Raw genomic sequence first — 27,772 nt, 5'->3', positions numbered from 1 at the left:
GGAGAATTGGGTAGAATTCAAAATCATTGTCAAGACCCCCCAAAACTGATTCTGTATAATTAGAGAAGAAAGAAAGGGAATGTTCTTTTTTTTTTTAAGAGATACCTTTTTTTATTAAAATTCAAGCTGTGTTTTCAAGCTTACTGCAGATTTCCAGCAGATGCTAGTTAGTAAGAAGCCTAAGTACTTGTGCTTGTAATAGTGATCAAAGGACTATTTATGTGAAGACCAGGGGAAGTGATGGAAGTGAAGGAAGAAATGAGAAAACCCACTGAGTTTCTCTTTAGATGGAGAAATCATTCCCCATAGCAAATAGCATTTCTGAGAAATGCATTTTCCCCAATGAATCTGCAGTGTAGCTCTAAGAAGTTTGCTTCTTCTCTCCAAATGTATATGTTCTAAGTAAAATTAATATAGGGATTTTTTAAAATTAAGTTAGTTTAGGACTTGCCTGTTGGTCCAGTAGTTAAGAATCCACCTGCCACTGAAGGAGACATGAGTTCAATCCCTGGTCCAGGAAGATCTCACATGCCACAGGGCAACTAAGCCTGTTCAGTAAGACTACTGAACTCCCACTCTAGAGCCCACAAAACACAACTACTGACACTCACATACCCTAGAGCCTGTGCTCTGCAATAAAAGAAACCACCTCAATGAAAAGCCCATGGACTACAACTAGAGTAGTCCCTGCTCACGACACCTAGAGAAGGCCCATGTGCAGCAATGAAGACATAACGCAGTGAAAGATAAATAAATTAATTAAAATAAATGTTTAAAAATTGTTACTTTGAAAGGATGGGTATTAAATTCCAGTCATTTACTTTTGCTCCATCATACCAACAACCATGCTAATCACTAGTTGTCTGAAGCTATGAAGTGTTACAATACAAATTAAGTACTATTATTATTATCAAATGAGTACTATCATTACTAATATCCAAATGAAGGGCAATCTTCAAATCAAAGACAAAGCAAAGGTTTGTATTCCAAGAGGGACAACATCTAATGTATGATATGAAAGAAAATTGATGGTGTAAAATGTACTTTACAGATGAGTAGAAACCCTATGAATCGCCTGATCATCTTGACTGGAAAGGAAGCTTTGACTAGAGTGTGCACTACATTACTCCTTGTCTAGTTCCTTTAGAATATGTGCAATAATTATTACATATGGAACCCAAAATCATGTCAGATATTAAGGAAATAGTCAATATGGTTAGTGCTGAAAATAGAATTACTCCTTATGTTCTTAAGGCCTCAAACAGCATCTCAACTGATTGAACTGAAAGCAATGAATGAAGTAAACCACCGCATCGTTAATGGTAGCAACTTTTATGTGTTTATTTGTTTATCCTCTCTTTTTAAAGAAAAGAGTCTTTTAAACCATAATTATAAATCATGCGGCATATTTTTGGAGTGACAGTTTGACTTGATAAGCTGAGGAATGGACGAGAACTCAAGAGAGTAGGAATCTGTTCAAATCAGTGGCTGGGATAATTCAGATGGATTGCATCAAGGTTTCTAGTCCACTGTTAAACAAAAAACAAAAACTACTCTCTCTTTTTCTTCTTTGAAATTTTACCAAACTTCCCACAACAAAACAGGCAACATTTAGTGACCAGGAATAGAATAGTTGCCACACAAGCTAGCAGGAAGCCAATCACATCCAAAGAGTGGTGCTGGTACCAGGTGAGGTCATGGAAGGCTGGGCGAAGGTGCTTGGCTCCTTTGTGACGCATGATAAACTCAACCCAGAAGACTGCTCGGTCCAGGGGTTTCACAGGCTGATCATGGTGAATTCTTGATAACTTCATAGCATTCTCTTTATAGCTAAGGATTGAATATATAGATAGCCACTTGAAAATTTTGTTAAGGACATGATATACCTAAAATTGTTATATACTATTAAAAGTATATTACATAATTATGAATATATTATGTCATAAATGATATCACCAAGAATGCAGAATATACATGAAAGTTTTTTTCCTCTTGAGATACTTCTAGATATGGTAGTTTATTAACTGAAACTTGTTGGATATTTCATAGTCTCTATAATAATTGGAGGTAGGGGAGAATTTCTAACTGGAAGTAACATTTTAAAGATTCAGAAAGAGGAACGTAGAATATGTAATTTGAGAATACAGAATTTTGATCTTTTTTGCTGAATGTGGTGCTGGGAACATAATAGTGACAGAAGCAGCATTTGAGGGGCAGAGCTATGAGAAAATATCTCTTCCTGTACTCCTCTTCCCCTCTCCCCGATTCGGTTCAGATTATTAGTGCTAAAAGAAGCTAGTTTTCAACAGCAGCAGGAAAGTTTTCAGTCTGAGATTTTCATGGCCCTGACATTCCAGATGAAAACAAGAAGCCTGATGTGATCCTCTGAGCAAGAAGTAGGGGCTGAGAGTAAGTCGATGGTATATCAGTGCTATTCTCAATTTGTCCCACCCACTTCTTCCCCTGCTGTGTCCACAACACCATCCTCTCTACATCTGTGTCTCTATTTCTCCCCTGTAAACAGGTTCATCAGTACCACTTTTCTAGATTCTGTATATATGAGTTGATACATTTGTTTTTCTCTTTCTGAGTTCCTTCTCTCTGTAAAATAGGCTCTAGGTTTAGGGTTTTTAATGGCTCACTTAGAGGAAGTAATCCTTTGGGTTTGTGAAGGAGATGGAGGAGGAAGGTTATTCTCCCACACTGAAGTGCAGTTATCATTGATAGAGAGTACAGAACATTAAATTGTAGAAAAATAACGAAATACATGTAGAAAGTTCTGTTTCTAGCCAAGAAAAAAAGTATGCAAAACCCTGTCACCATTTGGTTAAAAAAAAAAAAGAAAAGAAAAGACAGCTCTTTCTTGATATACAAGAATTTAATGAATAAGTACCTCTAGATGTATTCAGGAAAACAAGGAAAAAACAATAGCTCTGAGACGTAGAAAAAAATTTTGTCAGGTTAAAAAATTAATAAAAACAAATCATTCAGGAATATATATGCCAAGCATGCTGTGCAAAGTTGCTTCAGCTGTGTCTAACTCTTGCGACTCCATGGACTGTAGGTCTCCAGGCTCCTCTGTCCATGGAATTCTCTAGGTAAGAATACTGGAGTAGGTGGCCAATCCCTTCTCCAGGAGATCTTCCTGACCTAGGGATCGAACCTCTCCTGCATTGCAGGCAGAGTCTTTACCATCTGAGCCACCAGGGAAGTCCCAAAATGCAGCCTGGTCCCATTTTTATACATTTTTTTCTTTTCTATTTATAAATTAGCACACAGAAATATCTGAAGTAATATTTCTATACTGGGAATAGGTTATGTGAGAGTTGGACTGTGAAGAAAGCTGAGTGCTGAAAAATTTGATGCTTTTGAAGTATGGTGTTGGAGAAGACTCTTGAGAGTCCCTTGGACTGCAAGGAGATCCAACCAGTCCATCCTAAAGGAGATCAGTCCTGGGTGTTCATTGGAAGGACTGATGCTGAAGCTGAAACTCCAATACTTTGGCCACCTCATGCGAAGAGTTGACTCATTGGAAAAGACCCTGATGCTGGGAGGGATTGGGGGCAGGAGGAGAAGGGGATGACAGAGGATGAGATGGCTGGATGGCATCACCGACTCGATGGACATGAGTTTAAGTAAACTCCAGGAGTCTGTGATGGACAGGGAGGCCTGGTGTGCTGCGATTCATGGGGTCGCAAAGAGTCGGACATGACTGAGTGAATGAACTGAACTGAACTGAACTGAATAGGTTATAGATACCTGAAGAGAACTAAGTGATTTTTTCAACTTTATTTTTCTATATTTCTGTCACATTGCCTAAATTCTTTATAGTAGTAATATCTGTAATTTTAAAGGCATAATAAATGGCTTCCCAGGTAGCTCAGTGGTAAAGAATCTGCCTGCCATTGCAAGAGATGTGGGTTGCATCCCTGGGTCAGGAAGATCCCCTGGATTATATAGGTTTTAATATATAAAAATCTCCATTTCCCCTGGAGAAGGAAATGGCAACTCACTCCAGTATTCTTGCCTGTAGAATCCCACAGACAGAGGAGACTAGTGGACTAAAGTCAATGAGGTTGCAAAAGAGTTGACACAACTTAGCACTGAACACGCACATGAACAAAAACTAATATTAGCAAAAGTATGTGTGACTCTTTAAAAATAGTTTAGCTGATTTAAATAAATTTAGCATTTCTTTGAGGATGAAATCTATTCTCCAGTAACAACAATAGGTAAATATTTTCATAGAATTTGAGAAGTATATGACAATAATTTATTTGATGTTAGATACGTCCTGGTGATTATATAAAGGTATTGAATTAAACTGAATGAAACAATTACTCCTTTTAAAATACCAATGTTTCTCAGAAAACTGGGTACTTTATACTCACGTAGGGTTGTTAATAACTTCCTTCAAAGCGTTAAGCAGATCTGAACTCGACATTCTCTGCAAGTCTACTTCAACAGCTGCTCCTCTGGCTTTAACACGAGCAACATTACCAAACTGATCACCAAACAGGGGGATTCCCACCATAGGGACCCCATGGTAGATAGCTTCATAGATCCCATTGGTTCCACAGTGAGTGATAAAAGCTCTGGTTTGGGGATGACCTAAAAAGATTAAAAAAAAAAAAATCAGTATTCTAAATTGAAATAGAAACAGAAAGCCATAACATCTCTATAAATAATGAATTCAGTTAGGTAGCATCTTCTATATGATTGTGTGCAGTGAAGCCACATATAGATTCCTATAGGTGCTAAAGAAAGTAGCAATTGATTATTCCAGGCTAAGCAGCAATTAGTGATTCCAGCAAGTGAGTCGTTCCATAAACCTCTGAAAAACTTGTGCAGAATTAAATGATGGAGAGTACCTGCCATTGGACAAGTAACTGGGATGAGGATGCTCTAATAAACAGGATTGAGGGATTTAAGAAAAAATGCTTCTGTGAATGGGACATGGGAGGTGAGATATGCAGGGTTTCAATGTGAGAATGTTGGCAGCACAGAATAGAAAGATAGACCAAGGCAAGTTCATTAAGTACCTGTTTAAGAAAACAGAATTGTGCGTGTAATTTTATAGTAATCTGGAGCCATTTGTAATATGATAGATGGTGAAATGATTTACCAGATTTTTTTTTCCCCAAATAGTTAAGGCAGGGAAATTGCAGAGAGGTGGATGCATGCAGAGGAGAAAATGGATAGAGAGAGTCAGGAAGGTGTTGCCATATTCTATGCAAAAAGTAATGAGAGCCTGATTTAAAGGTACTTTCCTTTACCCTGATTCTGAAGAGGCAGAGATTATATCATAAGTGGAAGAATTATAAACTCCATATTTATGTTAGAGCTTGAAAAAGATTCTACCCTTGACCAAAGTCTAGTCAGGCTCCTCTGAACTCTTCTCAACTAGGTCCTGGTTTGGGGGGTTCTTTTTTCTCTCTGCGTTACCTCATTTTAGCAAGCATCCTATCAAGTCAGTTTCCCTAGACTCTTGAAACCTTGATATTTGATCACCTCTCTGATTGTTGATTCATCCCTCACCATCCCCCTATTTGATACCTGATCACTCTGGCCTGCCTTCAGAAAGAATCTGATTCAGTTGTTTTTGCCAGAATCCCTCCCCCGTTGTCTGTGATGCTTACTCTTATTAATTTTTCATCTAATGACCATCCACTCTGTACTTTGCCTATAAATCCACTTTTCCTTTTTGACTCAGACTTGAGTCCAATCTCTGATTTTCTGTGAAAGTCAATTGCAGTAGTATTCATCCTGATGGTCTTGGATAAAGTGTTCTTTACAGTCTTGCGGGGGGGCTTTTTTGATAGCTTGGGATTCTTGGTAAAGAATCTACCTGCAATGCAGGACACTCTAGTTCAATCCCTGGGTTGGGAAGATCCCCTGGAGAAGGGAAAGGCTACCCACTCCAGTATTCTGGCCTGGAGAATTCCGAGGACTGTATAGTCCATGGGGTAGCAAAGAGTCAGACACGACTGAGCAACTTTCACAGCACTTCACTTCACTTTACAAGTCTTTAACAAGTGTCATAGATAATTTTTTTCTTTAACAAACTCCAGAAGAAATGTGAAGAAGCCATTAAGGTTTTTATTTCTTATTTTGAATACAATTTTTTTGGATTTATTTGTTATTGAGTAATCGTTCAGATTATCCCTTATTTTATTTCTGTTTGATTTTCTTCTCTTTGGCCTTACCCAGAAGATCATTCTGTGGAATCCATTCATATATCCGGGTATTGGCTCCTAAATTTTCTGGTTTCTTTCCTCCATATTTCCACAGAACCTGTTAAGGCAAGTGTCTTTACTTCATTTGAAGATTTTTAGAACCACATCCTGTCAGAAGGAGGCAGTTAACTTAGAATTAATCAGGTTTAATGCCTTCAGGTATTACACAAGCAATGAGGCCCTAGTAATTAAGTAATGAATGCTTTTAAACCATTGGCACTACAATCATATTTTCAAATGCTTACAATAATCCTCATCTATATACTAACAGGTTAATTCTCACTTAGAAGATGAAGAGAAAAAGGACAATCTTTACCTGAAACAATTATGTATTGGCATTACTAGGTTATTCTGGTAAGGGGCATTTAGCAACAAAATTTTCAGACGTAAAGGGGACAGATGTTATTTACCTAAGAGCTTGTTAGCACTCTGACCTTTGATATATACTTGGTAGTGATATAGAATTGAGTATTGGTTTCAATATCTGGTTAGGGAATTGACATCCTGCTTCAAGCCACCACCTGCTAAATTTCCCTGAGATCAGACTGACTACTATGAGCCACTGGCTCCTCTGAAAGTAATACCTACTGGCCTTCAAAGTCAGTGTTCTGAGAGATTGACTTCTGAGCACAGAATATCTGGGCTAAGGAGTCCAGGATTGGGCTCAAACCTTTCAGTCTTTGGGAACCACCTCTGCTAATTAGCCTACTTGGGGATATGAGTCTTGACTGTATTCCTTCTCCATCCTTCCTGTCTATCTAATTGTGGTTCCTTCTTTATACCTTTAGGTGTAGAAGATCTTTACAGCCCATCTTCTGTTTGTTCACATCAATAACTGGTCTGTAAATAGGATCTATTTTAGTGTGCCTGAGGAAAAAGGTGAGCTAGGGGGTCTTTCTACTCTTCCATCTGAGCCACACTGCCATTACATTCTCTTATAATCTTTTATCTCTACAAATCCATTAGTAATCTCCCTAGGATCATTTCTAATTTTAATTTTTTGCATCAACTCTCTTTTTTCTTTTTTCCAGTTTAGCTAAATGTTTGATAATTTTGCTGACTTTTTAAAAGTGCTGGTTTTTTATTTTATTGATTTGTCCTGTTTTATTTTTAACCTATTTTTGTTTGTTTATCTCTGATCTAATAATAATTACTTCTAATAATCATTACTTCTTTGCTTTGGCTGCATGTTGGTTCAGCTAGCCTTCTTTTTATAGTTCTTTAAAGTATAATCTTAGGTTGCTTGTTTTAGATCTTTCCTCTCTTTCAATGTAGTCACATAAAGCTATAAGGGCTTTCCTAACAGCTCACTGGTAAAGAATCTGCTTGTCAACACAGTAGACATGGGTTCAGACCTCGGGTTGGGAAGATCCCCTGGAGTAGGAAACAGCAACCAACTCCAATATTCTTGCCTGAAAAATCCCATGAACAGAAGAGCTTAGTGGGCTATAGTCCATGGGGTTGCAAAAGAGTCGGACACTACTTAACTACTAAACAAATTCAAATTCAATAATTAAAAATTTTTCTATGGCCCTGCTTTCTCACCATATATTTTCTTGTCTCTTGCGTTTTCATTAATTTAAAAAGATATTTTCTAATTACTCTCATGCCTTATTCCTTGACCTCCTGATCCAATAGCAGAAAATAACTCAGCTTCTTTATAGAAAAAGGAAGAGATTCATCCTCTTTCTTTTACTGTTGTCATAATTTATATATTTATGCATTGTGTTCCTAATTACATAATTGTTTTTAAGCATTTATATATTAAATTTTTGAGATTTTTAAAAGTTAGATATACCAGCCAAAACTACAAAAATACTAACTTTTATAATTGAATTGACTGCAATTTCACATCACTGCAGATCTTTATTTCTTCATATAGTTTTGTGTTACTGTTTAGCAGACTTTTATTACAATCAGAAAGCTTTCCTTTTGCATTTTTTAAAATCTAGTGTTAATGATGTTCCTCAACTTTTGCTTTTCTGGGAATGTCTTAATTTGTACTTCAATGTTGAGGATATTTTCATCATATATAATTCTGTTAGCAATTTTGTCTTTCAACACTTTTGAATTTATCAACTGTCTTTCCAAGGTTTCTGATGAGAAATTGGCTGATCACTGTATTAAAGATACCATATATGTAATGAATTCTTTCTTCCTAGCTATTTTCAATATTTACTCATTATCTTTGGCTTTCAAGAAGTTGATTATAATATGTCTTAATGTAGGTTGCTTTGAGTTTATCCTACTGGAAATTCATTAAGCTTCTTGGAGGTATGGATTCATTCGTGCTAAGCTGCTTCAGTAATGTCAAAATCTTTGCGACCTGGTAGACTATAGCCTGCCAAGCTCTTCTGCCCATGGGATTCTCCAGGCAAGAATACTGGAGTGGGTTTTGTGCCCTCCTCCAGGGGATCTTCCTGATCCAGGGATCGAGCTCACAACTCTTAAGTCTCCTACATTGGCAGGCAGGTTCTTTACCACTAGCGCCATCTGGGAAGCTTGTGCAGATTCATACCTTTAATAAATTGGGGCTATTTTAAGTCATTATTTACTTTAATATGCTATCTGCCAATTTCTCTCTTTCTGGGACTCCCACAGTATATATGCTAATTCACAGGATGGATCCCCACAACTTTTAGACTTTGTTCATTTTTCTTCTCTTTTTTCTTTTTCTGTTCCTCAAACTTGATAATTTCAATTATCCTTTATTAATATTTGCCACCTCTTCTTAATATCTTCTACTTCTGTTAGGTCCATACTATTTCTGCCCTTTATTGAGGCCATCTTTGCATGAAATGTTCCCTTGGTATCTCTGATTTTCTTGACTAGATCTCTATTCTTTCCCATTCTATTGTTTTCCTCTATTTCTTTGCATTGATCACTGAGGGAGACTTTCTTATCTCTCCTTGCTATTCTTTGGAATTCTGAATTCAAATGGGTGTATCTCTCCTTTTCCCCTTTACTTTTGGCTTGTCTTCTTTTCACAGCTATTTCTAATGCCTTCTCAGACAGCCATTTTGCTTTTCTGCATTTTTTCTTGGGGATGGCCTTGCTCCCTGTCTCCTGTACAATGTCATGAATCTCCGTCCATTTTTCATCAGGCAGTCTGTCTATCAGACCTAGTCCCTTAAATCTATTTCTCACTTTCACTGAATAATCATTAGGGATTTGATTTAGGTCATACCTGAATGGTCTAGCGGTTTTCCCTTCTTTCTTCAATTTCAGTCTAAATTTGGCAATAAGTAGTTCATGATCTGAGCCACAGTCAGCTCCTGGTCTTGTTTTTGCTGACTGTATAGAGTGTCTCCATCTTTGGCTGCAAAGAATATAATCAATCTGATTTTGGTCTTGACCATCTGGTGATGTCCATGTGTAGAGTCTTCTCTTGTGTTGTTGGAAGAGGGTGTTTGCTATGACCAGTGCGTTCTCTTGGCAAAACTCTTATTAGCCTTTGTCCTGCTTTGCCTGCTTCATTCTGTATTCCAAGGCCAAATTTTCCTGTCCCTGCAGTCCATGAGGTCTCAAAGAGTCAGACACAACTGAGCAACTGAACTGAACTGAGCTGAACATTTGCTGATGTTTTGCCTCATGTCTGAGTTAGAACCCCTGCAGTGAATTTTTCACTTTAATTATTGTAACTGTTAACGCTACAATTTCTTTTTGATTCTTTTAAAAAATAATTTATTTCTCATTGCCAGTACTTCCTTTTGTCCCTGTATCATTTTCTTCTCTTTATCATTGTCTTCCTTTGTTACTTTGTCCATCTTCAGGACAGAGTTTTTAAAGGATTTGTTTCTAGTAATTCCAAAATCTAGGATGTCTCAGAAATTGTTTTTCTCAATTTATTTTATTCCTTTTCTCCCCCTTCATTCTTTTGATTGGGCTATACTTTCATCTAACTTTCTATGTCTTGTGATATTGGTTGAAATGTGTACACTGAATTTTTAAACAAGATTCTAACTCTGGAAATCTGATTTGCCCCTTTGACAGGGTTTGCTTTGTATATTTGTTTGTTTGACTCTTGAAGCATTTTTATTTGCCAGGAAACAGGCTGAGGTTAAACCTTTAGGCCTTCTAGATATTTTACGAACCATTGTCTTTTCATGGACCTGCACATAGCTTTCTAAATTCCACTGGGTGAGGTTGTTTTTCGATGGCCTAATTCAATGACTTGCTCCCAAGTGGACAAAAACAGGAAATTTAAAAAAAAAAAAAAAAAAAAAAAAATATATATATATATATAGGCTTATGCTTTAAAGTTCCTGGAAATTGCATCTTCCAGTGAAGGTTGAAATGACTGTGGCCAACTTTTGTGCCTCACCTCAATTATCACAGGCAGTAGTCAGCAATTAGACTGCAGACACACAGTATTTGGAGGTTAAAGTCTCTATTGCCTCTTATGCTGCTGCAAATCACACCAGGAATACAGGCATGCAGGCTACTGTGAGGCTGGGTGATGGAGACTTTCAAGTTGCTGCTATTCTAAAGGCCTTAAATTGACTGAAATTAACCACAATTTCCACCCAACCTTTCCACTGTGAGTTGCAAGTACTTAGATTCCAGAGTTCAAATATCATTACCTCAGATAGCTTTTGCTGGAACAATTTTGTTTATGCAGAGAGAGAGGTCTTGGTCTTGGTGCTTCAGATTCTGTCCTGGTTTAACCCCTAAGCATTGTATATTTTAATACAATTCAATATTATTACGAAGATGCTTTTTTACATTAAATATTGAAAAGGTACTGCTTCCACAAAACAATTTGTGAAAGTAATTTGGCTATGAATACAATAATTATTGTGAGCATTTGTAACTTAACATTACAGGTAATTCTCCGTTTTAACTAAAGCTAGGGGAAAAAATGTCTTTGGGAGTTTAAGAAGAACATTATTCAGTTATAACCTAGAATAGTATCAATAAAAATTATAATTTAGGGTAACATCATAGAGTGAACTACATAAATCTTTATTGTATTAATATTATTAAAGTTTTCAATTATTTAAATAGAAGAATCATTGTTTAGGAGTATCCCAAGAATCTAGGCTGTTACTTCAAGGCTCAACCAGGTCCTGATTGATCCAAATCCATTAACTATAAGGAAATATAGTCCCAAGGCATCCTGTGAATCAAGACTATAATTTAAAATATCATAGTCTTTAAAATATTTAAGATAAATATTTTAAAATATTTAAAATAAATATTCTTTTATTTTCAATCATGGCAGTTGCAACTCATTAAATTAAAGTTGTGCCTTATATTAAAACAAAATAATACAAACAACAAAACAATGTTAGATTACATGAAAGGTTTAAAATCTAGGCACAAGGCTTACTGATTAACAGTAGTGAATGATTCAGTATTAGCTCATTGTTTAAAGAAAATTCTGCAGTATGTTTTCCTGTTAGCAATGCCAGGATATCAATTACATGTGTTGTTTTCACAGTTAGTACTTTTTTTATATCTCAGTTAAATTGACAATAACAATACCAATAACTTCTACATTTTGAAGCATACTTTTTAATTAAAGAGTTTTTCCTAGATTCTAAAATAGCTGCCCCTCCCTCAAAAAATATAAATATCTGACCTTTTGTGGAATCTGGGCAAGAGCTGATGCAATCATTTTAGACTTTTCTTCTGTGAGGTTTTTGACCATTGATCCCAGAGTAAACAACACGACTCCATCTTTTCCAGAACTTTGAACAAACTCTTCAAACTCCTGTGAAGAAAACAGTCTTTGTTATGTGAGAGTGTAGAGTTATGAGTCACACCCTTTTCTCAATGTGCCTGAACTAAGAATGATTCTATTTTTTCATGTTAACCATTTCAGAGTACAGAATATGACCTGAAATCATTGGTTAATAGGCAAATTAAAAATTATTTAAATTGGAGGTTCCCTTTTAGCACATTAGAGGTGTGTGTGTGTATGTCTTTACAAATTATTGACTATATGTATCTTTTGCCATTGCTGAGCTCTTTACTTATATCATTTGACTCTGATCCAGGGTAACTAAAGTAATATATATGGATTTGCAGATGAGAAAGCTATCTCAGAAATGTTAAGTAATTTGTCCAAGGCTACAGAGTTTCCCTGGTAGCTCAGCTGGGAAAGAAAGGATCCACCTCCATTGCAGGAGACCCCAGTTCCACTCCTGGGTGGGAAGATCTGCTGGAGAAGGGATAGGCTACCCACTCCTGTATTCTTGGGCTTCCCTGGTAGCTCAGACTGTAAAGAATCCGCCTGCAATGCGGGAGGGCTGGGTTTGGTCCCTGGGTTGGTATGATCCCCTGGAGAAGTTAATAGTTACTCACTCCAGTATTCTGACCTGGAGAATTCCATGGACAGAGGAGCCTGGCAGGCTACAGTCCGTGGGGTCCCAAAGAGCTGGACTCACTGAGTGACTTTCACTTTCACACAGCTGTAGGTGTTACAACCAAATTTCTAAGTTACTTCAGCATGATTAAATATGTCATTTTACTTTGAATGTGATGCTGTAGGTGTCTATTATATGACTGTCATTCTCAGAGTATGCATTATAAGAACTTCTGCATTACTTGTCCAGTCAGGAAGTTATATAGCTACCTCATTTCTAAATGTGCTGTGGAACCTTCTACCAAGAGAAAAATTAAGCAATATAAAATAAAACTGAAATTTAGAAAACAGAAAAAAGTAACTGTACCAAAAGTATGTCATTATACTGACTGTGCTTCAGTAGAAAATGAAGGATAAATCTTATTAGCATCGATGGCTAAATATGAGGTGAAGCATCAGAACTACTTAAGAATCAAATGTTATTCATTTGGAGCATTGTGGAGAGGGTGCTAAAAGGCAATAAAGAGAACTGAATTAGTCATTGGCTTACTCATCATTTACCATTTTACACGCACTAACTCTGAAATAGCACACAAAAGTTGTTATTGTTCGTGAAAAGGTTCAAGTTTCACCAGGTTCTCCATCATATTCCTTTCTATTAGAGCCTCAAACCTCATGATTACTTTACTCTTCACCCTCTTTATGCCTTACTTTGCACCTTTGCATTGACTCTTGTAGCTGTATAACCCATGTTGATTTAGCGTCCTTTGTTGTCTAATTTTTGTAATTAGGGATATTACTGAACCAGCATTAGCAATACAAATTATTCAAATAATTCAATGTTATGAAAATGCTTGCTACCACTGAAGAACCCTACTGATATCATAGATTTAAGAATCTTTTTTGTTTTTCATATGTGTGAGAGCATATCATTATGTGACTGCAGAGATGTGATTGTGCTTTTGTAGGGGCCCCAGAGCCCTAGTGTTCTCTGGTGGGTGGAGACAGGGACTCACTGGAAAATCTACAAAGCTCTTATGCTTTCTGGACACCCTGCAAAAAAATAACAGGTTGATCCTTGATGCCACATTATTGATATATAAATAAATACACACATTACACATACATACACATTAAACATTACACATACATATGTGTGTTATTGGTCAATACTAAGACAATAGAAGAATTCTGAAATATTTTTGAGCCATTTAGTATATCTGTTTATCAGCAAGCCTCACACTATTCCAACATTTTATTTCTAGGATTTTAGAACTGAATTTTTACAAGGCATAGATCTTTTATTAAAAATCATGGGAAAAAAACAACTTGGAATACTTGAAGGATTACTTTCTGAGCTGAAAAAATGCTTATGACAATGTAGAATGGATATCCAACATCATCTATCTTTTCAAAATATTGAAAATTGTGCTTTAAGATTTTGATGTGAATGTAAATGTCTCTGAAAATAGTTTATTAATTTTAAAAACTTCAAAAATACTTCATTGACCTGTCTCCTGTGATTAAAACAGTGTGTTTAATAGCTGCTTGCTAGATACTGCATTGTACCTCATTCAGTTTATACAAACATGAGTTGACCATTTTCCTCAAAATTGCTCCTTTCTCCTTCTTCACTTTGTAAATTACAATATTCTCTACTAAATTCCCATACAAAATAGTAAATATAAAGGTATGACATATCCAAGAAATACAAAGCCAAGGATTAATTCTGAAACTGTCACTCTTAACTGCCACCTCCAGTCTATCTGAAAATCTTACTGACTTTCTTTGTAAATATTCACTAACTCTTTCCATTTATGCTCAAAATTATTATTATATTGCAGTTTGGATTTCTATAAAGTCTTTCTGAAACTATTGCACCTATTTCTCCCCCAATTCCATCTCAGCCCATTTAAATTGTACTCCATTCCAACTAATTCAATAACCAAAATATATGAAATGGTAAGTTGTATCACGTTATTGCTTAAACCCAGGTCTCCACCACTCCAGGTGGATTCTATCCAAAGACTACTTAGTATTGCTCATTTGCTTTTTTCATAACTTACCCTGTGATCATCTTTCCAGACTAATTTCTTTCCTCTACTTAAACCAAACAAATCATTACTGTAAGTTCTGCCAGGATTTTGGGTGAGCCACCACACCTCTATTTAATCTTTTCTCAAAGTATCATAATTTCTCTACTATGTCCATTTCTTAGACTAGGTTATGCTGAATACCTTGCAACAAAAATCTCAGTGTCTTGGGGTTTCCCTGCTGTTTCAGGGATGAAGACTCTGCTTTCCAAGGCAGGGGACGGCTGTGCAATCTTGGTCAAGGAACTAAGATCCCACATGCTGCAGCAGCATGGCCAAAAATAAACAAGTAAATAAAAGGCTCCAGAATCTTAGTGTCTTATAGCAACAGCTTCTTTTACCATATATTCATCTATTATTGCATGTATTTTTAATCAAGATTCAGATTGACACATGCTGTTCACATCACAAAGGGAAAGAGAACTCTGGATGGAATAAGTGCATCTGACAATTAAGAGTTGGATATGGAAGTTACACATGCCTCTTTAGCTCATTCTCATTGCCCTGAGAATATTGGACAATTTCACTAAACTCAGGGGCTGGGAATTTTATTTTAGCTAAACATCTGGCATATTTGATTAGCATCAGTAATGATTACCACAATGGTGTAGAAAATCTGGTAGCATAAAAGTCTAATGCGGATAAGTCCCACTAATTCTTGTGTCTAGGTTTTCAGTTTCAATATCAAATACTAGAAAAAATAAACTACAAATCATTCCAGGAGGTAAATACTGAGAGAGGCAAAAAGACACATTTAATTACCTTAGGCAAGGGTTTTGCAGGCTTGCAGTGCAGTCCTCCAACAAATTCAAAGTTAGGTAAGTAAGGGTGAGGAAATTCAAAATCCCAGTTAGTTCTCATCAACCACATTTCAGCTTTTCCCATAGTCTCGCATAATTTGGCAGATTTTCCTGAATAAAAATGAAAGATGATAGAGGGAAAATCATTTGATATGCTAGGTAGGACATGTTTTATCATCGAATTTCCCATGAAAAATCTTTAAAGAACCAATATTAGTTCTATGCAACCCAAGAGAAATCAATAGTCTTTTTCCCCTCCAAGAGTACAAAATACTGAGACTATGAAGAACCAAACACAGAATTAAGTATGGAATAACCAAAGACCTTCTGCTTTATCTCTACCAACAGAATCTTTCAGCTTGAGCTACACCTGAGCCCTACTCCATGCTCAGAATCAGCAGGTGCTCTTAGCAATGAACAAGAAACTCAGCCAGTGAACCTCAGCCTACTGTGTGGTACAGTCTCCTCCTCTTCTGGAATTTCAATTTATCTCATCCTCATTGCTCCAAAAGTCTCTGAAAGCTTTAAAAATAAGCAACTTTTTAAATTGAACCACTGTTTTCTTTTCTGGTATTGGAAATGTTCTGTTACTACTAAGTACATCCTATCCAGAATGGAAATGTTATACAATAAAAATCTTCAAGTGATTATCTTCTTTGCCATACAAAATTAGTTTCACAAAACTCTGTCCTCTTTGGTGAAGATAGAGCACTGCGTCATAATCTGGTGGCAAAATATTTTCTATTTTGACCTACTTGTTGACAAAAGTGTCCCCTTTCAAAAGAAGTGGAAAGCATGTGAATATTAACATAATAGCAGCTCAAATTAGTGACTCTGAATTAAATCGCTTTCCTTAGTTTGGAGCAAGAGTTTCCTTTCTGAATTTATATAATTACTGTGGTATAAGGACCCTTATTCAGAATGTCAGTGTTCTTTTGAAATATGTACTCCATATCACCAATAAAAAGAAACTATAGCTATTTGGATTCTCACCACATGATTTTTCAAAAAATGTTTTCCTTGATATTCTAAGAGTGCTGAAGTTTTGATTAGAAAATATGAGGGATTTTTGAATTGCCAGAGAAACCTATCTGCTTAAGAGATCACAAGCAAATCTCAGTAATTTAGGGGTCTGATTCTGGTAACATCCAAAGTATTCAAATTTCAGTTTCAGACCTAGTATAGACCTCATATTAGAGCCTTAAATGTCAGCTATGGGTATAATCTTATTTTCTTTCTGAAATGCTTTACTCCTCTGCTCTTTTAATGACAATTTTATTGACATGTAATTTACACCATACAATTCTTCCTTTTAAATACACTATGTGGTCTTTTATGCTGCCTTCCTTTATTTAGCAAGTTTTCAAGATTGATTCCTAAGGTCATATGTATCAGTACTTCAAGATTTTTTGTTTCTGAATAATACTTTTGTACAGATATACTTCATTTTTTTTATCCATTCAGTAATTGTCAAATATTTGTGCTGTTTTCATATTTGGCTCTATGAATAATGTGGTTATGAGCATTAAGGTATGTGGTTTGTGTGGATAAATGCATTCATTTTTCTTTGTTATAAGCCTATGACTATAATTATGGGGTCATGTCATTGATTTGCCTTCTTTTGTTATCAAATAATATCTTTTTTAGTTAAAATCTGCATTCTTGTTATTAATCTAATGCGCTTCAAGCATCTTATTGAAAGGAAGGCAATATTGTACAAAAGCTATAATTGATCTGAGTAAAGATTGTGAGCCAATATCTTATATTTGGAAAACCATTTCCCAAAGTTCCAAAGCAATACCACTTTTTGTGTTATGATGTTGCATTTGTTGGATACTGGACAATTCAAAGATTATTTATATCTTTAGAAAAATGTATCTATGTTCTATATTGTTATTTGTTAGTGATTTACTGCAGATTTTTGTTTTTAGATACTGTGAAGTTAAATGATAACTTGCATATTTCCATTTAGTAGAAAAAGTCATCTCTTAAATTATGATCTTATTGCCTTATTAGACATTGATTATTTTTGTGTCTAACCTAATAATATTATCCTAACATTCTTTTTCCTCCAAAACTGTTTATAAATAGTTCCTCAAAATATTTTGAAGCAGATGCAATCTTATCTGTTTCATCATCAATTATTAGAACATATTCATACATAATAAAGTTAATAATTACATAAATTATGTTATATTTTTAATTTGAAAAAATATACTTGGAATTCATTTTATAATGGAGATTATAAATTGATTCTGAATGATAGTCTATATCTAATAATATTTTTAAATTTATAAGTAAAAGAAATGTTTTCCTTCTATTTTATGCCTTTATTCTTTTTTTTTTTCCAGATTATTGATATATTTCCCAAAGAATATTTCAGGTGCCAAGAGCTAGGAAAGAATCAGAGACAAGAGTTATGTCCTATCACTAACTTCACACTAAATTACGTTCCTAGGCTGAGTATCAAACTGCTGGAACTAGGAGTAAACAAAACTCTTAGATCCAGCTGTAGATCAGTCACTTCTTGATCCACGGTTGAGAAAATGTTATCAGGATGAGATATCAATGACCTTTTCTCAGTTTTGCCTTTTGTACCTTGTACTTTAGACATAGGTGAGTGATGGGTGCAACAGTTTCTGCCTATTTTTAGGGTCAGTTCAGTTCAGCCGCTCAGTCGTGTCTGACTCTTTGCACACCAGGCCTCCTTGTCCATCACCAACTCCCGGAGTTTACTCAAATTCATGCCCATCGAGTCGGTGATGCCATCCAGCCATCTCACCCTCTGTCGCCCCCTTCTCCTCCTGCCCCCAATCCCTCCCAGCATCAGGGTCTTTTCCAATAAGTCAACTCTTTGCATGAGGTGGCCAAAGATTTTTAGGGTCAAGTCTAGAGAAATAAACACATGTTTCTGTCACAAAATGCCTAGAAACTATCACAATGTTACATGTCCACTTGGATTAGGTCTTATGCCTTGTTGAACACACAGCATATTCCTGGGCAACATACTTCATTAGAAACACTCATACTGTTCCTGAATTGTTGAAGAAGTGATTTCTCATAAGAAATTTAGAATGTGCTGAAAATGAGGAAAATGAAAAGATCTATATAAAACAAAAGATTACAACTATAAAGGAAATTTTTTAAATTTAGTAATAAACTAATCTTTTAGTAATGACACATTATTAGAGATATTTCTGTCCAAAAGAGTAAAAAAAAAAAAAAAAAAAAAAAAAGAAAGCAACTTTAAAATGTATGTAAAACTAAAACTGACTCCTAAAAGCCAAAGCAACCTGCAGGCATAACATTTCTGATTTCAGGCAATATTGCAAGCTATAGTGATCACAGCCATATGGTATAGGCATAAAAACAGGTACATGAACAAGTGGAACAGAATCAAAAGCCACAAAATAAACCCATACATATATGATCAACTAATATTTCAAAAGGGAGCCAAAAATATTCAATGAGAAAAGATCATCTTTTAAATAATCCTTACTTGAATAAAAAAGAAAAATGATATTCAAATGAAAAAAAATGAAACTAGACTCCAATCTTACTCCACTACAAAATTAACTGGAAATGGATTAAAGATTTCAGTGTAAGATCTGAAACCATAGAGTTCCTAGAAGAAAACATGGCAGAAACTTTTCTTGATATGAGTCTTCAGTGATTTTTTAAGCATGATACCAAAAGCATAAGCAGCAACAAAATTAAAAATAAGCAAATGAGACTACTTCAGACTAGAAAGACTGTGAACAGCAAAATAAATGATCAACAAAATGGAAAGGCAACCTATAAAATTAGGGACAATATTTTCAAACCATATATATGATACAGGATTGCCATTCAAAATGTCTAAAGAACTCATACAACTGAGTACAAAAATATAAAACAAATAATTTAATGTAAAAATGATCATGTGTGCATGCATGCTAAGTCACTTCAGTCATGTCCAACTCTTTGTGATCCCATGGACTGCAGCCTGCCAGACTCCTCTGTCCATGGAATTCTCCAGGCAAGAATACTGGAGTGAGTTGCCATGCCCTTCTCCAGTAAAAATGAGCAAAGGACTTGAATAGACAATCTTCCAAAGAAGATATTCAAATGGCTAACAAGTACATAAATGGGTGCTCCCCAATGCTAATCAGGAAAATGCAAATTAAAGCCACGATGAGCTATCACCTCATGCCTGTTAATATGATTACCATGAAGACAGGAGATAACAAATGCTGGTGAGGATATGGAGAGAAGGGAGCCCTGGTGCACTGTTAGTAGGAATGTAAACTGGTGCAAAACTCTGGAAAACAGTAGGCAGGTCCATCAAAAAATAAAATGATAAAACTGCTACCACCTCCCATGTTCACTATAAAAAGTGCTATAGCATTGTTTACAGTAGCCAAAATATGGAAAAATTCTAAATATTTTTCAACGAGAAAATGGATAAAGAAAATATGATTACATATACCATGAAATAGTGTTAAGTCATGAGAAAAAAAAAAAAAAAAAACCTGTCATTTGCCTCAATATGGGTGGAACTTGAGGAAATCATGGTAAGAGAAGTCAGAGAGGTAAAGACAAAAACTATGTGAAATCACTTAAATGTGGAATATTTAAAAAAACACAGAACAAAAAAGAAAGTGAACTCATAGAAGCTGAGAACAGGTTGTTGGTTGCCAAATGCCAGGATTGGAAAGTGGGTGCAATAGGTAGGTGAAGGTGGTGAAAGTGTAAAAGCTTTCACTTATAAAATAAGTAAGTCCAGGGGATATGATGTACAGCATGTTGACTACATATAGCAATACTGTATTGTATATATGAAATGAGTTAAGGGAGTAGATCTTAAAAGTTCTCATCTCAAAATTAAAAAGTTGTAACTACGTGAGGTGATGACCATTAACTAGAGCTCTTGTGGTGATCACTTCACAATATGTATAAATACAAAATTATTACATTGTATGCCTGAGATAAAAGAAAATGAATTTCAAGCAGGGCAAAAAAAAAGTAACATAAATTTTTCTCTGCCATTTGGGCCACTCACCACCCTCCTCTTTAGCGTACATTGCATGTCTATATTCCACATTAACTAGGTCTCCTTAGAAGACACAGGAATACCAACTCATCAAACAAACAAATGAACAAAGCAATTTCCTTTTAGTGCTAGCAAGGTAACTCTTTAGGAGAAAACATGCCCTCCTTAATCCTATAAGGTTATCACAATGACCCACCACTCACTTCGGCCTATGTAAGTTGCCGGCATTACTCTGATACATAAACTTTTGATGTATAACCCTCTACCTCAAAAACTCATATAACTGTGCTTTGATTTCTAATCGGAGGACTTTTTACAGAACTTTCTAAAAAACTGTCTCCCAGGTTATAATCTTAAGGTTGGCTCAATTAAAATTTTCAATTTTTTCTACAGATTAACAATATTCTGTTGACATCTAAATTCGTACAAAGTAACATGTCAATTATATCTTTAAAAAACTAACTGAATAATGCAAGCAGAACATGGCTGATAGGGCCCACATGGGGTCTCACTGATAAGATGGCTCGTTATTCGTGGTGTAGCTACTAAACCATCAACCCCCATAAGAGAGAACTGAGAGACCTTAGTTTTTCCGGAGTAGGAAGGCATAGCAGAGTAAATGACCCCTGTGTCAATGAGAAAGGAGATCGGCTTACCTGCCAGTGTAAGAGTTACCCTGGGCTCCATACAGGTGATGAGAGTTGGGGCCTGGGGCCCTGGGCACCTTCAGACTTCAGAGGCAAGTCTGAGGAGGCTGAGCAGAGCTGGGTCAGAGGACTCCTGCTCGGGACCAAGAGGGGAATGTCCAGATCCCTGGAGGGGGACTTGGGCAATCGACCTTCCAATGTCCCTTTATGCCACAGCTGGGGAATGGACCTGGAGGGGGCCTTGGCTTTAGGCATGAGCGGGCCCAGTGGCCTTCTTTGCCACATTTGAAGCAGGGGCCCGTTGGCTTCCTTTCTTTGTTGGTTGATGAAGGCTTGGAGCCATGTAGGGCAGTGGCTAAAAAGTGGTATTTGGCCTGATCTGGTTGGGCCTTCTCTAGCTTTGCCTGTTCTTCTCGATTATTGGAAATCTCAAAGGCTCAATTTAAAAGGTCTCGTTGAGGGGTTTGAGGGTCTTCTGTCTTTTTTAGTTTCTTTCAGATATCTGGGGATGACTGGGAGATAAAATGGGTGTTAAGGACAATGGTGCCCTCTGCTGAGGTGGGGTCTAATTTTGTATATTTTTGTAGTGCTTCCGTTAACCTGGATAGAAATTGGACCAGGTTTTCATCTAGTCTTTGAGTTATTTCCCTGCAGCTTATCTAAGCCGATGGCTTTATGCCCTGTCTTTTGAATGTCCACAATGAGGCAAGCAGTCATATGATTATGGGCTGCTCACCCCGGTCTCCCTGCCTGATAATCCCAGTTGGGATCGTCTCAGGGGACAGCCATTGAGCCTAGGGGCTTAATATCCTGTGTATCTCACCAGCATGCGGCTGAGAGGCTTGCCATACTCCATACTCCTTCCTTCTCTTCTGGAAGAAGAGTGGAGAAAAGTGTGATGTAAATATCATGCTAGGTTAAGTCAGAAGACTGGGTAAGATCCTTGAATTCTTTTAGTAATTATCCGGGACTGAGGAGGAGGAGCCAAGACACTTTTCAATCTGAGACAGAAGGTGAGGGAGAATGGGACGTGAACCTGGACAGTGTCTTCTCCTCCAGCTGCTTCAGGTAAAGGCAGGCGTGGAGCAAGGCAAGGAGCGGGGTCCTGGGGTGAAGTTTCCTGCTTTAAAGTTGTTCGGAGAGGGGATCTAGGGAGGTCAGGGTAAAGCCTTGGAACCCTCAGGGCAGAGGGTGGGGCTGAGGTCTCAGAGCTTGTCTGAGGCTGGGCAGGGAGGGGTGTTGGGAGCGGCCTGCCCCTGAGAAGCAGGGAGGGAGGAGGGGAGGTAAGGTGGAGGTTGTGGAACTGGATCTGGAGCGGCTGCAAGGGGATTGGGAGCGATAGGGGGTGGGCTGTGGTCGGAAAGGTGGAAGGAAGAAGAAAAGTCTGAACAAGGATCAGGAGACATTGTATTAGGAGGATATGGCCCAGAGTGGGCCGAGAGTATTTGAGAAGTAGAAGGGGATTCACAGAGAGCGAAGAGCAAAGAAAGCCTGAACAGAAGGGACTTCTAACCACTTGCCATTGCGGCAGCAGAAGTTATCGCGCTCCGGTAGAGTATTAGAATCAAGAGTTCCCTTTTCTGGCCACTGGGACCTGTTATCAAGTCGGTTTTGCGGCCAGTGTTAGAATAGTGAGTAAGTCTTTTTGGTCTTATCTCCCCTTGGAAGCCCAAAGCTTTTAGGTTTCGGAGAAGGCATCCCAGAGGAGTAGATTTTGAGGGCTGGGATTGAGAATTTCCCGTTGCGGCCGAATAGGGAAGTTAAACAAGGGCGAGAGAAAGCGAGCGAAAGGTCCCAGAGACCCGGTTCTCTCGGACCTGAGCGCCTCCCGGTTCTCAGCACTTTGGCGGAGAGTAATAATAGTCTGCTTTGAAATGGGCGTCCGCTGTTTCAAAGTCAGACAGGGCACAAGGCCGAGGGGCTGAGGGCCGGGGGATCCTCCCGCCGATCGCTAGGACTCGAGGTCCCAGGGAGGGGGCCTCCCAGCTACGGTGGATCTTCCCTCCCGGGTTTCGGCACCAAAATGTAAAGCAAGTGCAGAGAAAAAGAGAGCGAGCCGGGGCAGTCAGACAAGAAAAGGAAATTCATTAGAGGGAAAAGAGAGGGCGACTGGCTCTTAAGGAGAACCAGCCTTCTCCCTTTCTGATGGAATCCTTCTTATACCCCACCAATGAAAAGTTCCCTGACGGGCTGGTCGCGTAGCTGGAGGTCTGGAATCTGGTGGTCTCACAGCTTTGAGAAGATAGGCGCCAGTGAGATAACAGGATGTCATTTGGGCAATTTGGTCAGCCTCACTCACTGTGCTTTATTCTTTGTTTGTGAGGTCGACATAACCAGCCATCTTATCAATGAGACCCCCATGTGGGCCCTTTCAACAGCTTTCTCAAAAATCTTCTTCAAAATCCTCCTTAACACAAGTATATAAACTTTTTTTTTTTTAATAAGCATATACGTTATGCAAAAGGAAAAATGAAAGCATAAAAGGACTTGCTGAAACGGATAAAATCTTTAAGCTCAGGATCGAAGCTCAATAGTTCATTTCTAATCCAATTATGAATGGAACTGCAACAATAAGGCAGCAATAAAATACGTTTAAAAGTCTAGTTAGAGAAAAACATTTCTTGTTTCTTTCTTTTTTGGAAGGCAACGAGCAGATGAAACCCATGTATGTTTATTTATTTTCCAGTTTCTTACTCATCATGTTGCAAGCCTGGGAATCAGCAAACCAAGCCTTCAGAGGATGCAAACAGAAGGCCTGAGAAACAGCAGGTTAATCAGAAAGAAAACAGAAGGTGTAATGCCCTATTCTAGGGGATCTTCCTGACCCAAGAATCATCAAACCCCTGTCTCTGTTTCCTGCATTGGCAGACAGGTTCTTTACTGCTAGCACCACCTGGAAAGCCTGCATATAAAAGGAGAAGTAAACAAGAGAGCGTATAGCCCAAGGTTATGGAACTTAAACACTGTCAGATTTGGGTTTTTGTAGATATCCTGGGGGAAAAAAAAATAGCAGCATTGAATAGGATTTATGTATAAACATAGAGAATATTTGATCTCTGATAAATTTTTAGTACTCAGTAATCTAAAACAAAACAAAAAAGGAAAAGCTTAAGAAAAGAATAAAGAATGATAAAGAATTGTTATTATTGTTGTTATTCAAAACAGTTAAGAAACATGAGCTTGGGTATCACTCAAAGAAAAACTTTTTTAAGCTTTCATACAGTCAGATAAACATTTGCATTTTCCATATGAAATAAGAATCATTATTACATGCAAATATCACTTACCTAAAACCTTGCTGTAATATTCATCCCATTCTGGAAATACAAAATATGAATACATCAGGTCACTTATTGTATATGATAACCAGTTCTCCAGCCTCTGTATGAAAGTCATGTTGTCTGTCAGTCCTGACATGATGCCAGGAACATAGGAAGAAGGCATAGGAAGCCCAGCACACTTTCTCTCAATGACATTCCCATAGGAAAACCGAAAGGAGTATATAAATGGAATATTGAGAAGCTCAGCCACTAATTCCCCACAGAAGCTTAAAGGATCAGCAATACAGATATCAAACTTAGCTTCCTGAAGCCTGCTGAGCAACTCCTTGTTTGTGACAGCACTGTCACAGATTCTTCTGGCTGTTTCTAAAAAAATTTTCAGCAGTTTTGTCTGTTGTACTTGTCTCGCCCACCATGAAACTTTCGGCAGTTCAAAAGAAAGTGTGTAGAGACCAGCATTGAATTCTTCCATGAAACTTTCTTTACTTATTGGAATTTGAAGGATCTCCACGTTAAAGGGAATCTGGGTAAGATCAAACAGAGAACTTGTTGAAGGTACGAGGACAGTTATCTCATGCCCACCGAGGTGAAGTTCATCCAGAATAACCTTTAAATTAATCCAGTGACTAAAATCCATGGGCCATACAAGTATTTTTCCAGTTCTTCCAGAGTCAAAGAACCATAGATGCAGCATGAAAAGGACATAGAAGCCTTTCACAGTCTTCATAATCAACTCTTGCTGAAACTAAATCTGGACTTGGACCAAGTGCATGAAACTCAAAATCCAAACATCTGTCCTTGACTGTCCCAATCAATTTATAGTAGGTAGGACTGAACTTTGGTTTATGTACTTTGTATTACAGATTAAAACAAAATGAAACTGCCTTGATGGAAAAAAAAAAAAAAAAACAGTCGATAATGTCAATAAAATAATTAAGGGAAAAAGAGAAACACCTCAGAATGAGTTTCCAAACTTCTTTTATAAGCTTCTCTGGTGGCTCATATGGGGGAGAGTCTGCACTCAATGCAGGAGACCTGGATTCAATCCCAGGGTCAGGAAGAAATAGCCACAGAAAAAAACAAAACAAATAAAAAATTTCAGAATGAGGTTTTCAAAACTTCTTTTCATGAATATCAAAAACAGGGGACTTGAAGTTAGACATCAATTCATAGTAATTTCTAAATAATGTTAAGAAAGTTCATCATCATCTGATGAATATTCAATTAAGACTAGATTTTTTGGATCTTTTCCTCTGATTTGATTTGAACATTCATTGAACAGAATGGCCTGTCTAATATTTCTTTTACTGATGGCAGATTATTTATCCACTGAGCCACTAATATTTGTCTATAAATTTGTACTCATATTTTCATTGTCTGGAAACTAACAATCTCTTCCTATTTAAGAAGGATATCATTTTCAAGTAAAATATTTTAGGTCACATATTTTGTCTTTCAGAACTTTGAATATCCCAAACAACTCCATCCTGGCCTGCCGAGTCTCTACTGTTGGACACTCAGTTGTGTCCAACACTTTGCAACCCCATGGACTACATCACGCCAGCCTTCACCATCCTTCACCATCTCCCAGAGCTTGCTCAAACTCACGTCCATAGAGTCGGTAATCCCATCCAACCATCTCATCCTCTGTCTTCCCCTTCTCCTCCTGCCCTCAATCCTTCCCAGCATCAGGGTCTTTTCAAATGAGTCATCTCTTTGCATCAGGTGGCCAAAGTATTGGAGTTTCAACTTCACCATCAGTCCTTCCAATGAACATATAGAATTGATTTCCCTTAGGATGAACTGGTTGGATCTCCTTGCAGTCCAAGGGACTCTCAGGAGTCTTCTACGACACCACAGTTCAAAAACATCAATTCCAGGGCTCAGTTTTCTTTATAGTCCAACTCTCACATCCACACATGCCTACTGGAAAAACCATAACCTTGACTAGATGGACCTTTGCTAGCAAGGTAACGTCTCTGCTTTTTAATATTCTGTCTAGGTTGGTCATAACTTTCCTTCTAAGGAGCCAGTGTCTTTTAATTTCATGGCCACAATCACCATCTGCAGTGACCTTGGAGCCCAAAAAAATAAAGTCTGCCACTGTTTCCACTGTTTGCCTATCTATTTGCCATGAAGTGATGGGACCGGATGCCATGATCTTAGTTTTCTGAATGTTGAGCTTTAAGCCAACATTCTCACTCTCCTCTTTCACTTTCATCAAGAGCCTCTTTAGTTCTTCTTCACTTTCTGCCATAAGGGTGGTGTCATCTGAATATCTGAGGTTATTGATATTTCTCCCAGCAAACTTGATTCCAGCTTGTGCTTCTTCCAGCCCAGCATTTCTCATGATGTACTCTGCATATAAGTTAAATAAGCAGGGTGACAATATACAGCCTTGACATACTCCTTTTCTATTTGGAACCAGTCTGTTGTTCCATGTCCAGTTCTAACTGTTGCTTCCTGACCTGCATACAGGTTTCTCAAGAGGCAGGTCAGGTGGTCTGGTATGCCCATCTCTTTCAGAATTTTCCACAGTTTATTGTGATCCACACAGTCAAAGGCTTTAGCATAGTCAATAAAGCAGAAATAGATGTTTTTCTGGAACTCTCTTGCTTTTTTGTTGATTCAGCGGATGTTGGTAATTTGATCTCTGGTTCCTCTGCCTTTTCTAAAACCAGCTTGAACATCTGGAAGTTCATGGTTCACATATTACTGAAGCCTGGCTTGAAGAATTTTGAGCATTACTTTACTAGAATGTGAGATGACTATAATTGTGCAGTAGTTTGTGCATTCTTTGGGATTGCCTTTCTTTGGGATTGGAATGAAAACTGACCTTTTCCAGTCCTGTGGCCACTGCTGAGTTTTCCAAATTTGCTGACATATTGAGTGCAGCACTTTCACAGCACCATCTTTCAGGATTTAAATAGCTCAACTGGAATTCCATCATCTCCACTAGCTTTGTTCATAGGGTTGCTTCCTAAGGCCCACTTGACTTCACATTCCAGGATATCTGGCTCTAGGTGAGGGGTCACACCATCATGATTATCTGGGTTGTGAAGATATTTTTTGTACAGTTCTTCTGTGTATTCTTGCCACCTCTTATTAATATCTTCTGTGTCTGTTAGGTCCATACCACTTCTGCCCTTTATTGAGGCCATTTTTGCATGAAATGAACCCTTGGTATCTCTCATTTTCTTGAAGAGGATTCTTTCCTATTCTATTGCTTTTCTTTATTTCTTTGCATTGGTTGCTGAGGAAGGCTTTCTTATCTCTCCTTGCTATTCTTTGGAACTCTGCATTCAAATGGGTATATCTTTCCTTTTCTCCTTTGCTTCTCGCTTCTCTTCTTTTCATAGTTATTTCTAAGGCC

General features: G+C 37.4%; 1 protein-coding gene and 1 long non-coding RNA gene across 3 annotated transcripts; one reads left to right on the top strand and one right to left on the bottom strand.

Moving 5' to 3' along the window:
• Nucleotides 1-1,316: 1,316 nt before the first annotated feature.
• Nucleotides 1,317-25,340, bottom strand: LOC122696499 (UDP-glucuronosyltransferase 2C1-like). The gene is made up of 6 exons (XM_043906572.1): nucleotides 24,406-25,340; nucleotides 15,402-15,550; nucleotides 11,821-11,952; nucleotides 6,207-6,294; nucleotides 4,392-4,611; nucleotides 1,317-1,830 (listed from the first exon to the last, which is right to left on the bottom strand). The coding sequence occupies exons 1-6, from the start codon at nucleotides 25,124-25,126 to the stop codon at nucleotides 1,551-1,553; spliced, it is 1,590 nt and encodes a 529-aa protein (XP_043762507.1). The 5' UTR covers nucleotides 25,127-25,340; the 3' UTR covers nucleotides 1,317-1,550.
• On the top strand, nucleotides 22,481-24,255 carry LOC122696501. Of its 2 annotated transcripts, none has more exons than XR_006341766.1 (2): nucleotides 22,481-22,749; nucleotides 23,805-24,255. It is a non-coding gene; the product is annotated as an uncharacterized LOC122696501 (long non-coding RNA). The 2 variants fall into 2 exon arrangements; XR_006341767.1 differs by having other exon boundaries at nucleotides 22,481-22,753.
• Nucleotides 25,341-27,772: the final 2,432 nt, after the last annotated feature.

This window comes from Cervus elaphus, chromosome 6 (genome assembly GCF_910594005.1).
Source record: "Cervus elaphus chromosome 6, mCerEla1.1, whole genome shotgun sequence".
In the NCBI taxonomy this organism is placed as follows: Eukaryota; Metazoa; Chordata; class Mammalia; order Artiodactyla; family Cervidae; genus Cervus; species Cervus elaphus.
This window is presented reverse-complemented; position numbering and strand designations above follow the sequence as displayed.

Bases quoted from the DNA above. Each gene is read 5' to 3' on its own strand.
- LOC122696499 (XM_043906572.1), bottom strand. From the start codon at position 25,126: ATGAAGACTGTGAAAGGCTTCTATGTCCTTTTCATGCTGCATCTATGG. The intron at 15,551-24,405 runs GTAAGTGATATT...ATTTTTATTCAG, and splicing joins ATATTACAGCAAGGTTTTAG to GAAAATCTGCCAAATTATGC. The intron at 1,831-4,391 runs GTGAGTATAAAG...TTCAATCCTTAG, and splicing joins GAAGTTATTAACAACCCTAC to CTATAAAGAGAATGCTATGA.